This window comes from Moschus berezovskii, chromosome 7 (genome assembly GCF_049115385.1).
Source record: "Moschus berezovskii isolate FMDL1 chromosome 7, NW_MosBer_1.0, whole genome shotgun sequence".
NCBI lineage: Eukaryota > Metazoa > Chordata > Mammalia > Artiodactyla > Moschidae > Moschus > Moschus berezovskii.
In genome coordinates, this window is record NC_142466.1 from 84,473,080 (window position 1) to 84,488,321 (window position 15,242).

Consider the following 15,242-nt stretch of genomic DNA (forward strand, 5'->3'; position numbering starts at 1 on the left):
CTCTATCATGTTTGCTTTTCCACCCATTCTTCAATTGAGTTCTTTGGAAAAAATCTTTTCCTACTCTGAAAACCATTATTTCATTCTTCTAACATACTTCAATAGGGAAAACTCCTTGATTCAATGTATACACTTAAAGTTAGTGGGTTTTGTGTTTTTCTTACCCTAAAATCATGAACATATTATTCCTGCATTTGCACCTGAATCATTTGTAACATTGCCTTTGACTTTTAGGCTTTTGATCCACTGTGGATGAATTTCTGTCAATGATGTGAAGTAATGTTGAGTTTTAAGCCAAAAGAGCCATGCTTTTTCAAGTAGTCATGTATGGACGTGAGAATTGGACTATAAAGAAAGCTGAGCACTGAAGAATTGATGCTTTTGAACTGTGGTGTTGTAGAAAACTTGAGACCCCTTGGACTGCAGGAAGATCCAACCACTCCATCCTAAAGGAGATCAGTTCTGAATATTCATTGGAAGGACTGATGCTGAAGGTGAAACTCCAGGACTTTGGCCATCTGATGCAAAGAACTGACTGATCTGAAAAGAGCCTGATGCTGGGAAAGACTGAAGGCAGGAGCAGAAGGGGACGACAGAGGATGAGATGGTTAGATGGACATGAGTTAGAGTATACTCCGGGCGTTGGTGATGGACAGGGAAGCCTGGCATCCTGCAGGCCATGGGGTCACAAAAAGCCCAACACAACTGAGCAACTGAATTGAACTGATGTAAAGTAATAATCCCATCTTTTTTCCCCCAAATATTCAGTTGGTCTCCAAACCCCCACTTTTTCTAAAAAGTAAATCCTTTTCCCAGTAATAGTCACATCACTTTGCTACAATCAAGGTATATACATAGCTGTTCTGTTTATGGGCTATTTTGTTCTAAAGGTCTGTTTGTCTATCACTATGCCAAATCCTTACTGTATCAGTTTAAAAAATAATCTTGGATCTCTGATTGTTCAAATCCACCTATCTTTTTCTCCCTCAAGAGCATTTTGGCTATTTTTGGTTCTATGCACTTGCACATTAATTTCAGTAGTGATTTCATTTTTAGTTTAAAAACTAAACTGTGATTTTGATTGAGATTACATTGATTTTACAGATTGAGGAAAAGTGACCCTTTTATAGTAAGTCTGCCAACCCATGAACACAGTGTTTCCATTTAAGTCTTTACTATCTTTCAATAAAGTTTTATAATTTTCCCAATATAGGTTTTACACATCATTTATTAGATTTCTAAGAATTATTACAACTTATTATTTTAAAAAGCATTTTGCTTTTAATTACACTTCCTGATGTTGTTGGCATAAAGGAATACAAATAAAAATTGAAAATGTTTCTTCATTTAAAGTTTAGTTCAAGAGTGCATTGTACTAAAGGCAGTCATCAAGAGGCAGTAATACAAGAGGCAGTGAGCTAGACCATCCCCAAGAAAAAGAAATGCAAAAGGCAAAATGTTGTCTGAGGAGGCCTTTCAAATAGCTGAGAAAAGAAGAGAAGCTAAAGGCAAGGAGAAAAGGAAAGATATACCCATTTGAATGTACAGTTCCAAAGAAGAGCAATAAGAGATAAGAAAGTCTTCCTCAGTGATCAGTAGAAAGTAGTAGAGGAAAACAGTAGAATGGGAAAGACTAAAGATCTCTTCAAGAAAATCAGAGATACCAAGGGCACATTTCATGCAAAGATGCGCACAATAAAGGACAGAAATGGCATGGACCTAACAGAAACAGAAGATATTAAGAAGAGGTGGCAAGAATACACAGAAGAACTACACAAAAAAGATCTCCATGACCTGGATATCCATGGTGGTGTCATCACTCACCTAGACCCAGACATCCTGGAATGCAAAGTCAAGTGGGCCTTAGGAAGCATCACAATGAACAAAGCTAGAGGAGGTGATGGAATTCCAGCTAAACTATCTCAAATCTTAAAAGATGATGCTGTGAAAGTGCTGCATTGAATATGCCAGCAAATTTGGAAAACTCAGAAGTGGCCACAGGACTGGAAAAGGTCAGTGTTCATTCCAATCCCAAAAAAGGCAATGCCAAAGAATGTTCAAACTACTGCACAATTGCACTCATCTCACATGCTACCAAAGTAATGCTCAAAATTCTCCACGCCAGGCTTCAATAGTACATGAATCATGAACTTCCAGATGTTCAAGCTGGATTCAGAAAAGGCAGAGGAACCAGAGATCAAATTGCCAACATCTGATGGATCATCGAAAAAGCAAGAGAGTTCCAGAAAAACACCTACTTCTGCTTTATTGATTACACCAAAGCCTTTGACTGTGTGGAAAACAATAAACTGTGGAAAATTCTGAAAGAGATGGGAATACAAGACCACCTGACCTTCCTCCTGAGAAATCTGTATGCAGGTCAAGAAGCAGCAGTTAGAACTGCACATGGAACAACAGACTGGTTCCAAATAGGAAAGGAGTATGTCAAGGCTACATATTGTCACCCTGCTTATTTAACTTAAATGAAGAGTACATCATGTGAAATGACAGGCTGGATGAAGCACAAGCTGGAATCAAGATTGCCGGGAGGAATATCAATAACCTCAAATATGCAGATGACACCACCCTTATGGAGAAAGCAAAGAAGAACTAAAGAGCCCCTTGATGAAAGTCAAAGAGGAGAGTGAAAAAGTTGGCTTAAAACTCAACATTCAGAAAACTAAGATCATGGCATCTGGTCCCATTACTTCATGGCAAATAGATGGAGAAACAATGGAAACAGTGACAGACTTTATTTTTTGGGGCTCCAAAATCACTGCAGATGGTGACTGCAGCCAGGAAATCAAAAGATGCCTGCTCCTTGGATGAAAGGCTATGACCAACCTAGACAACATATTAAAAAGCAGAGACATTACTTTGCCAACAAAGCTCTATCTAGTCAAAGGTATTGTTTTTCCATTAGTCATGTATGGATGTGAGAGTTGAACCAGAAAGAAAACTGAGTACTGAAGAATTGATGCTTTTGAACTATGGTTTTGAGAGAAGTCTCTTGAGAGTCTCTTGGACTGCAAAGAGATCCAACCAGTCCATCCTAAAGGAAATCTAGTCCTGAATAATTCATTGGAAGGACTGATGCTGACACTGAAACTCCAATACTTTTGCCACCTGACAAGAAGAACTGACTCACTGGAAAAGACCCTGATGCTGGGAAAGACTGAAGGAGGGAGGAGAATGGGATGACAAAGGATGTGATGGTTGGATGGCATCATTCAGACTTGATGGACATAAGTTTGCGTAAGCTCCAGGAGTTGGTAATGGACATGGAAGCCTGGCATTCTGCGGTCCATGTGATTGGAAAGAGTCAGACATGACTGAGCGACTGAACTGAACTGAACAAGAGTGCAAGTACTAAAGTTAGTACATCATTAAAAAACTTTTGTTAGCCTGCCTGCCAGGAATGCAACAATCCCTTTCCTTATTTCACAAATTTCTACCTATACTTCCACAATTAAAAAATGGTACAGCCACTTTGGAAAACTCTTCAGTAGTTTACCAAAATTAGATCATGGTAATGACTGTACAACTGTGTAAATAGTCACATTAAATTCACTGAACAGTACATTTAAAAAAAAAGGTACATTTAAAATGGATAATGTTTATAGTACCTGTAAATTATACCTTGATAAAGCTGTTCTTTAAAATATCATAGCAGCCTCATTCATAACTGTCAAGAAATGGAAACAAACCAAATGTTCACCAACAGGGGAATGAATAAACTCATTGTGACATGTTTATACCACAGAACATAATTTAACAATGGAAAGGAAAAGAGGTAGTGATACAAAACAACATGGATGAATCTTCAAGCATTTTGCTGAGACCATAGAATAACATACTGTGTGCTTTATTTTAAATAAAGAGGCAAGACTAATCTATGACAGTAGAAACCACAAAAGTGGTTGCCTGTAGGAAGCAGGGTAGGGCACGAGGAATGTCAGGCATGGTACAGAAGGGAATTTTTTGATGTAATGAAAATGTTCTTTATCCTGATAGAAATGTAGGTCATATAACTTTACATATGTGTCAAAGCTGCATACTTAAGACTGGTGCATTCTACTGTGTGCAAATTATACTTCAATTAAAAACAAATCTAGTTTCCCTCTGAGTACCTGTTTCCTATCTGAAGAACGTATCATTTATAAACTGACAAATACAAATACACTTGTTGACAATTCGTTTCATGTTTCTAAGGGCTCCAAGCCACATTTAAGAAGAACAGACTCCTAGCTTTAAAGTTTTAAGATACCTTAATATACAGTAACATGCAAACTTCAAAATGCTCCATCTGTATGTTATTACTCTTTTCCACACTTGAGTGCTCCGAATTTATTCCAAGAAGAAATCTAAATAATGGTGTTCTTTCTATAAGCATAATATTAAAAATTACATTATATATGGGATAAGCCTATCTTCTCTCCCCTAGAATAGAACCCAACAGACTCAAATTTTGAATCTGCCTTGAAATAATTATTTGTTAAACCTTTACTATGCAATTAGCACTATGCTACCTATTAGCTACTCTTTTGGAACTCACAATTTACTGAGAAAGATAAAAACTATAACACGAATAATTACAAACATAATAATTAAGCACTGTTCTGAACATGTCAGAGATGAAAAATACCTGTAAAGCATGAAGCCACTTCTTCCTCTTTTATTAATGGCAAATATAATTAACTGATAGTGGCACTTTTTCTTGCTAAGCAAGGATGCAGTCTCAGAATTCTTCTTAATATTGAGCTCCATGAAGACCCTAACAATGTGCTTGAACTGGCAGAGCAATTAAAACATGTTTCTCTGTTACAGTGTGATAAAAATACACAGGAGAAGCAGTCCAAAAAGGCTAGAGAAAGTTTTAGTAAGAAGGCAGAACATTCATTCATCAATCAACATTCATGTGTCCATGGGGTCACAAAGAGTCAAGACATGACTGAGCATATGCACGTGCAGGCAAGCACGCACACATACACACAGTATGAAAGGAGTTAGTGCACACGTGTGCGCACACACACACAATGAAAGGAATGCACGCACGCACACAGAGTATGAAAGGAGCTAGTGCACGCGCGCATGTGAACACACACACTGTATGAAAGGAGTTAGGGCATGCGTGCGTGTGAAAACACACACAGTATAAAAGGAATTAGTACACGCACACACACATGTGCACAAACACACATGCACTATGAAAGGAGTGTGGACTACCAGAGAAATTAAAGCAGTAAGATATGGTCCCAGACTTCCAAAAAATCAAATTTTAGTGAAGAAGCAGAACAGTGATAAAACAGGATGTTGAGTGCTATCAAGTATACACAGGATATTTGGGCATCTAAATAAGACCACAATGAGGTAAATTTTCCAGAAAAAAAAGTGACTCTTTGGCCAAGTTCTAAAGCATAGTTAGCCAAATCAAGAAAGATGGAGGCGTGTGACATCACCAAGATGGTGACATACATTGTTCCTGATTTCACACTCTCTTATAAGAACTAACAACTATTCATAGACAAGACACCACTGAGAAAGATGGAAGGAAAGAATACACAGGAGGCAGGGTAGAATGAGAAAGTATAGCATGTTCTGAAAAACTCTAAATACACTTGCACAGCTTGATACAGAGTCAATCTTGAAACATGAGGAGGATATATATTAAGAGAATGACAATAGTTGAGATACCACTGATTTTATCAATTCTACCATTCAATTATTATTATATGCATGTATTCCTAAAGTAAAAAGTTAAATAACAGCTCTAAAGAAATGATGAATCAAGGAAGTAATTATTAATAGCTATCAGCCTTAACCCTAACTTTATATTGTCTCATAACACTTGAACCCACTGAACAATTTTTAAAATAAACTTTAATGTGGAAAAGTCTTAGATTTACAGTAAAGTTTCAGATATCAGAGAATTTCCATACATATCTCTCACCCAGTGTCCCGTGTTGATAACTTCTTACATTATTGTAGTACACTTGTTATAACTAAGGAAACATTATTGGCATATTACTATAATTAGACTCCACACTTTATCTGTATTTGCCTAGAACTAATTTTCTCTAATGTTCTTTTTCTGTTCCAAGATCCCATCCAGGATATATTACATTTAGTTATCCTGTCTCCTTAGCCTTCTCTGAGCCATGACATTTTCTCAGACTTTGCTTTTGATGACCTTTATATTTTCAAGTCATACGGGTACAATGGTCAGTTATTTTGTAGAATGGTCCTGGATCTACCTTTGTTTGATGTTTTTCTCAAAACTAGACATGTGTTTTAGGGGGAAAAAACCACAGAGGATTAGGCCATTCTCATCACATCAAGAATACATACTACCAACAGGATTTAACACTAATATTAACATTTATCACCTGGTCAAGGCTGTGTTTGCCAGGTTTCTCCAGTGTAGTTACTTACCCTCCCTTTCTACAGTCTACTTTTGGAAGCAAGTTATTAAATACATCCCACACTCAAGGGAAGTGGAGAGAGTTAAGCAAAAGCAGATGTTTTCCTGTAATATTCTTGCATTTTCTATGATCCAATGGATGTTGGCAATTTGAGCTCTGGTTCCCCTACCTTTTCTAAATCCAACTTGAACATCTGGAAGTTCACGATTCATGTACTATTGAAACCTGGCATGGAGAATTTTGAGCATTACTTTGCTAGCATGTGAGATGAGTGTAACTATGCAGTAGTTTGAACATTCTTTGGCATTGCCTATCTTTGGGATTGGAATGAAGACTGACCTTTTCCAGTCCTGTGGCCACTTCTGAGTTTTCCAAATTTGCTGGCATATTGAATGCAGCACTTTCACAGCATCATCTTTTAGGATGTGAGATAGTTCAGCTGGAATTCTATCACCTCCTCTAGCTTTGTTCATTGTGATGCTTCCTAAGGCCCACTTGACTTTGCATTCCAGGATGTCTGGGTCTAGGTGAGTGATCACACCATCGTGGTTATCTGGGTCATGAAGATCTTTTTTGTATAGTTCTTCTGTGTATTCTTGCCACCTCTTCTTAATATCTTCTATTTCTGTTAGGTCCATGCCATTTCTGTCCTTTATTGTGCCCATTGTTGCATGAAATGTTCCCTTTGTATCTCTAATTTTCTTGAAGAGATATCTAGTCTTTCCCATTCTATTGCTGTTCTCTATCTCTTTGCATTGATCACTGAGGAAGGCTTTCTTATCTCTCCTTGCTCTTCTTTGGAACTGTACATTCAAATGGGTATATCTTTCCTTTTCTCCTTGCCTTTAGCTTCTCTTCTTTTCTCAGCTATTTGAAAGCCCTCCTCAGACAACAAATTTGCCTTTTTGCATTTCTTTTTCTTAGGGATGGTCTTGATCACCTCCTGTTCAATGTCATAAACCTCCATCCATAGTTCTTCAGGCACTCTATGAAATCTAATCCCTTGAATCTATTTGCCACTTTCACTGCATAATCATAACAGATTTGATTTGGGCCATACCTGAATGGTCTAGTGGTTTTCCCTACTTTCTTCAATTTAAGAATTTCCCTAATTTCTTCAATTTCCCTACTTTCTTTAATTTCTTCAGTTTAAATATCCAAGTCCCCAGAAAATCAGTAATACATCCAATAGTAGCAGAACATAACTTTGGTATATTCTTAATACATATCATAGAATAATGTGAGATACATATTTTTGTGAACAATTTCTTAAAATATTTATGTAGGAAATAAATTATAATTAGACTGCATTTACAAATGCTTACAACATCTTAATCATCAAGATTACTCACAGTGAATTTTATTACATATCAAATTATTTAAAAATAGATAAATACAGCCCTAAAACTATAATGAAACACAAAACATACGTTATGTCACGTTCGTTTAAATACAACTTGGATTAAATATATTAAATAGATCCTGTCAGTCTGCTTTTTTTTTTCCTTTCATGTCAGTGAAGAAAAAAAAGCAAGCATAAATAACTCATAAAAATTATCTTTCCCTCCACTAACAGTTGCCAGTACTATCTGAAGAATCCGTGTATCTGCTTTATAATTTGCATAAAACTACCCTCCCAATAAATCAATGGATTAAAGAAAAATGAAATCAGTCCAAAAGTACACATTTTTCCACTTTCAAACACATAATCAATGTGTGTATGTGTTTGTTAGTCACTCAGTCATGTCCGACCCATTGCGATACCATGGACTGTAGCCCACCAGGCACCTCTGTTCATGGAATTCTCCAAGCAAGAATACTGGAGTGGGCAGCCATTCCCTTCTTCAGGGAATCTTCTAATATATAATATTCAGTCTATATTTGCAGTCATTTAAATTTTAATCTAAAAACAGTGATAGTGGCTTGTAAATAACTTTAAAAGAATTTCAATCATTTGTTTTAACAATAAATGAGTTTTGTGTTTGTGTGCACATCTGAGGACTATATTACTAATAATAGTTACAGAGTTATATAGATGTGGTTTCCTTAGAAACGGATTTCATTTCCCTGACCCATCAAGAAAACATCTGAAACAACAAAAACAGTCAAAACTATGTATGTATTCTACAGTGAAATCAAGGAACACCTGACTATTAAAAAAATCAATTAATGGAATTACTAACAAGAAAACATACATGACACAGAAATAGTGAAACCTTAGATTATTACCTAAAGAAGTCAAAAGAACTCAACATTTTATTGGTACCTTCAATATTAGAAGGTGTTTTATAGAAGTATCTGCCAATGCTAAAAGGTTTATAGACACTGTATTAGTCTTAACAGAAAAAAGTAACCAATAAAACTAAAAAAGTATGTGTAGGCTGTACTACCCTCTAAAGGCAAATGATAAGAGAAAGATATGACCAGGTTAATCTTATCCACAGGTATAAACAATAAAATCACAGCTTACCTCACAATTTCTATAAATCCAAAACATCCTGAGTCATAGTTTCAGGATTTTTTTTTAATAAAGTTTTAAGTATTATACCACTTTTCCCTAAAATTTTAAGCTTACATGTGTTAACCTTTAGACACACAATAATTAGGATGCTAAAGTCAAATGATACTATATTTCATGCAAATAGTATTTTTATTCTACTGTACTGTACTTTATATCATTTTAATTGCAAGACAAATGATTGAGTTTAATTATTCACGACAAACGTGGGCTATCCTTTAAATGGCTATATCTCAAAGAAAAACTTATAAACACTAAAGTACTATTCTTAAAACAAACAAATGTTTTCTAGAATAAAGATGGTTACAGTAACACTTACCTCAGTCTTTTTACTGATATGATCTGTAAACGAAAAAAAAATGGTGAGATTTCATTGAAGGACGTTAACATATAAAATATTTCAATATGTACAAAATATTGAAACTAAGTTATTGAAAAGAACTTCAAAATTATAAGAGTTACACCAGGCTTCCCTGGTGGCTCAGCAGCAAAGAATCCGCCTACATCCCTGAATCAAGAAGATCCCCTTGAGAAGGAAATGGCAACTCACTCCAGTATTTTTGCCTGGGAAATTCCATGGACAGAGAAACCTGGTGGGCTACACTGCATGGAGTCGCAAAAGAGTTGGATATAACTTAGCGACTGAACAACAACAATAAGAGTTACAGAAGTCATTTGGGGATTGTCTGGGACTCACATCAGATTTACTTTTCTAGGGATAAGATGTTAAAATTTACCATATAATTACTAATTTGCTCAGCTTAAGGACTCATATCCCACTAAATGCCACCCATATCAAGGGGTATTATTAAATTCTAAACATTTGAATTTTATATATTTTAGATTTGTTGTTTCACATAATTTTTGGGGGGTTGAGCACTTGAAGGGAGGTAAACATGTCTAAAATCAAATCACAGGGTACTGTTAGTGTAGATTGTGGAATAAAAGGTAGAATAGCAATTTGTGTCCTGTAAAACTATTAGCTAGGTTTTTTAAATTTTAAAACTACATATTATAGTGATGTGATAATACTATGAAATTAACATATATTTATGTGACAAGTTGACTCCCTGAAAAAGACTCTGATGCTGGGAAGGATTGGGGGCGGGAGGAGAAGGGGATGAGAGAGAATGAGATGGCTGGATGGACATGAGTTTGAGTGAACTCCGGGAGTTGGTGATGGATAGGGAGGCCTGGTGTGCTGCGATTCATGGGGTCGCAAAGAGTCAGACACGACTGAGCGACTGGACTGAACTGAACTGAACTGATGTTGATACAACTATATTGAAATTAAACAAACCACTGACTTAGTAACAACACAGTATTTCTGGGAAATGATTACAAGGAAGACACAGGGAATCCACATAGACAAAAGGTTGAAACTAATAGGTAGCAAGTGTTCTTATTTAAATTGGAGATGATCAAGGTATCTAACATTTAACAATGCTTCTCAGGCACAGTAGAAACTTTCCATTCTCAAAGACTAAAAACAATTTAACAGCATAGTTTCTTATGAGAAACCTATTGCAAACCTAAAAGCTGGGTCCAATTCTCTAAAGCATCCACTAATCAGAATAGAATCCATAAACCCAGTAAATGTCAAAATCTTAAGTTTCAGGTCAAACTACCAAATCCTGATAGAATACTCAGTCATTCTTCTTGCATGTTCTACTTAGTATTCAATGTGAAGCCAGAAACCCAGGGAAGAACCATGATTGTGTTTGTCATGTTTTGAAATAGTTGTGCAGCCTGCCTTTAACAATAACATACTAATGTCATTCTCAACTCATCTAATAAATTTACATAGTATTTAAACATATGATAATTAAAGTTTTAAAAAACATTCTTTTCATATCTTTGCCTAGTTTATAATGACATAACTCTTATATAAAATCATTCTTACTAAAATTGGAAATTTAACATGTATCTGTTCTTTTAACCCCAAAACAAAGTGACTTTATCAGAAAAGTCAGCTACAGGAAAAACTTTCCTCATCCTTAAATGTGAACAGTGCAATCCTCTAAATTTATTCCTAAATTCACGGACTGCAAGGAGATCCAACCAGTCCATCCTAAAGAAGATCAGTCCTGGGTGTTCACTGGAGGGACTGATGTTGAAGCTGAAACTCCAATACTTTGGCCACCTGATGCAAAGAGCTGACTCATTTGAAAAGACCCTGATGCTGGGAAAGATTGAAGGCAGGAGGAGAAGGGGATGACAGAGGATGAGATGGTTGGATGAATCACCGACTCGATGGACATGGGTCTGGGTGGACTCCAGGAGTTGGTGACGGACAGGGAGGCCTGGCGTGCTGCAGTTCATGGGGTCGCAAAGAGTCAGACACGACAGAGCGACTGAACTGAACTCATAGACAGGCTTGTTTCTAAAAACAGTGAAGTATTTTCTTTTTAAAATATTACTGTTATGGTCTTACTAATCCTCATGGATGGCTTCCCTGGTGACTTAGATGGTAAAGAATCTGCCTCCAATGCAGGAGACCTGGGTTCGATCCCCAGGTTGGGAAGATCCCTTGGAGAAGGGTATGGCAACCCACTCCAGTATTCTCTGCCTGCAGAATTCCAAGGACAGAGGAGCCTGGTGGGCTACAGTCCACGGGGTGACCAATGCGTTAAGTTTAAATTCATACGAGTCAAACTGACTTCAAGATCAATGAACAAACAGTTGTTCATTTGGTCAGCAACTACTCTTATTTTCCTTTGAATATAATTCTCTTCAATACAGTCAGACCTTGCTGTTTATCTGGTCACCAACTGTTTTGACTGGTGTAAGCATGGCTTGTTGTTATTTAGTTGCTGCTGCTGCTGCTAAGTCGCTTCAGTTGTGTCCGACTCTGTGCAACCCCACAGACGGCAGCCCACCAGGCGCCCCCGTCCCTGGGATTCTCCAGGCAAGAACACTGGAGTGGGATGCCATTTCCTTCTCCAATGCATGACAGGAAAAAGGGAAAGTGAAGTCACTCAGTCATGTCCGACTCCTAGCGACCCCATGGACTGCAGCCCGCCAGGCTCCTCCATCCATGGGATTTTCCAGGCAAGAGTACTGGAGTGGGGTGCCATTGTTGTGTCTAACTCTTTTGCAACCCCATGGACTGTAGCTCACCAGGCTCTTCTTTCCTTGGGATTCTCTAGGCAAGAATACAGGAGTGGGTTACCATTTCCTTCTCCAGGGGATCTCCAACCCAGGGATCGAACCCATGTCTCCTATGTCTCCTGCACTGGCAGGCAGATTCTTTTCCACTGCGCCACTTGGGAAGCCCCCTATTTCTGGTCTAGTGTAAGTCAAATTGCTTTATGTGTAAGGGCAATAATATGTTTCAAGATGACTCAAAATTACAAATATGAATTTTTATTTTCAGTGAATTTTAGAAAAGGGGCAAATTCAGAAATACAGAAAGATAAATTCTTACTGAAATTTTATGAGGTTTTAAAGACTGTGTTTAAATTACTTTAACCCCCAAATAGTTTATTTCCAAGCAGGTTTACATGTTTTACATTCTAAGTAACATGTTAATAAAACAATCTTATTTTAAAAATTAGAAAGGTACTTAAGTATACAAAGATTCAGAATAGTTTTTCTGGCTTAATAGATTCTGTACATATATTACCTTCAGATTGAAACTCTTTAAGTGATATTGTGAGAGGTTTGTCTTTTCCCTGATGAGTCTTTCTTTTGTCTTTTTTATTCATAACCTTTGACTGAGTCGATGCATTTTCAGCATTTTCATATTCCTAAAAAAAAATTACCAACAATAATTAAGCTTGGTTTACACCAGTAAAATCAATTCACCAATATGCAATATGTTTCTTAAAGTCATATTTTTACAGATAAGAGGCAAATAAAAAAATCAAAACAGAGGCTAGCCAAACTGTATAAAAAGTTACCTGTTTATGGATATACTTAATCTTCTGCCTATTAAACACTAAAATAAAAATTAAAAGCTATACCTTGATCTATAACTCTGAGTTGCTCATCCTCTTCTTCATGTCAGGACCAAAGTTAACACAATAATCTAGGGTCAATTTCTTTTCTCAAACGAACTGAAATCTGGCTTCTGCTAGTCTCTGACACTAAAATTAAAGTCAACCTCCTGGTGCCTAAGATGGTAAAGAATCTGCCTGCAATGCGAGAGACTCAGTTTGATCTCTGGCTCTGGAATATTTCCTGGAGAAGGGAATAGCAATCCACTCCAGTATTCTTGCCTGGAGAATTCTATGGACAGAGGCTACAGTCCATGGGGTGGCAGAGTCAGACACAACTGACCAACTCACACTTTCAGTTTTCTTTTTCAAAGCCAAATCCAAAGACATATTTTTCTTTTTAAGCATCTCCTGGTTTTCTCAATATACTTCTGACTATGCTTATTTCTCCTTCACTGGTTTCTCTTTTCCCAACTATACTCTTTAAAATGCAGCTGCTGTTCACCATTATTCCATTCTTAATCTATCTTCATATCCTTTATACCTGTTGTTCCTCAAACTCAAAATTTAAAGTTCTACCTGATGACTTGTGTACGTACAGACAACTCACATGGAATGTTCAATAAACATCTGCAAACTAAGCATGTTGAACTCCTAGTGAGTATCTTATTTAATGTCACCATCATTATACTGTCTAGGCTAGAAACCTCAGTGATCCTTGCCTATTCTTCCTTTATATTTTATGTGCAAATTAGTTACTAGGTCTTGTTGAGTTTAACTCCTAAAGAGCTCTTAAATCTATTCTCTTTTATTCATCCCCAACAGGGAAGTTCAATTCAGTTCAGTCGCTCAGTCGTGTCCGACTCATTGCAACCCCATGGACTTCATACTTTGTCATTTTCCTCGCCTTCTTTAACTTGACATTACAATACTCTCTAATTTTAGCCTCACCACTCATCTTCTACACTGTTACAGCATGAGTTTCTAAAATGAAAACCTGAAATCTAAAAGTTAAAAATTTCAATAGCTCTCTCCCAACAAATGTATAAAAGTCAATCTCCTAAGTCTGCACACAATGTTTATAGTCTATTCTGGTGGCAGTATCTCCAGCAACTCTAGGTACTAAATTACAGTTTTTCAAAATGCTACTCTTTCACATGTATACATAGATATATACTTACCTCTCCTTCCTTGAGAATGCCTTTCTCTTGCCTACTGATGAACTTTCAATACATCAAGTAAGACTCCTCTTTAAGAACCTTTTCCTAAGATATCCTGCCATCCTAAGATATCCTGTCACAACATGGATAGACCTTGATAACATTATGCTCAGTGACATAATTTAGACACAGAAAGAGAAGTACTGAATGATATCACTTATATGAGGAATCTTTTTTTAAAAAATAAAGTCAAACCTATTAAAAAAGAGTAAAATTAGTTACCAGGGGATGGTAAGATGAGACCAACAGTGTTTAAGTATACAAACTTATAATGAGTAATAAATAAACCACATAGATCCAATGCACAGTATCAGGAATAAAAATCAATAATACTATATACTACAACACTATCATATGATAACTATCACTTCACTGGCAATCATACTACAATATACAAATATATCAAACTAACACACTATACATCGTATATTTACATACTGTAACACTTCAGATTTATCAAACAAAAAAAGAATCCTTTGCTAAAATCCACCCCCATCAAAAGCACAGAAAATTCTATCTTACTGAATTCCCACTGCAATGAAAACATAAAATCTCTCAATATTGTACACTACAATTATATGTGTGTCTCTCACTTCACTCCCTCTACTAAATTCAATGGCTTGGACCATGTCTCTATCTTTGTACTGCATGCCTAGCAATTTCTGACTATTCAAAAAAATATCTGGGGAGTGAGTGACAGGACAGAAAATGCCATCCCACAGTTTAGCTATTATGAAAACCTTTAGGCTAAAATAATCATAGTTATTTTATTGGAATACTGACAATATCTACATCAGTATAACTACATCAAACTAGCCATTGCACGGGGCTTCCCTGGTGGCTCAGCAGTAAAGAATGTGCCAGCAATGCAGGAGACCTGGGTTTGATCCCTGGGTCAGGAAGATCCCCTGGAGGAAGGTATGGCAACCCATTCCAGTCTTCTTTCCTAGAGAATCGCATGGACAGAGAAGCCTGTTCACAGGTTGTAGTCCATAGGGCAGCACAGAGTTGGACACAACTGAAGCAACTAAGTAGCAGCAGCAGCCATCACATAGAAAAGGAGTTTGACCATTCTCTGAGAATCATTATAGTCTGATAAAACCTGTGCTTTTAGGTACCAGGCCTATGACTGCCTCAAAAAAAC

The 15,242-nt window shown here is 36.8% G+C and overlaps 1 protein-coding gene across 5 annotated transcripts in view; it reads right to left on the reverse strand.

The window, feature by feature from the left end:
- Positions 1 to 15,242, reverse strand: part of GKAP1 (G kinase anchoring protein 1) — an 86,479-nt gene that overhangs the window by 45,365 nt on the left and 25,872 nt on the right. For all 5 annotated transcript variants that reach the window (XM_055427352.2, XM_055427355.1, XM_055427351.1 and 2 more), the window contains 2 exons: positions 12,566 to 12,689; positions 9,260 to 9,282 (listed from right to left, as the gene is read on the reverse strand). In XM_055427352.2, the coding sequence (XP_055283327.1) occupies positions 9,260 to 9,282; positions 12,566 to 12,689 (147 nt within the window). The remainder of the gene's footprint in view (positions 1 to 9,259; positions 9,283 to 12,565; positions 12,690 to 15,242) is intronic.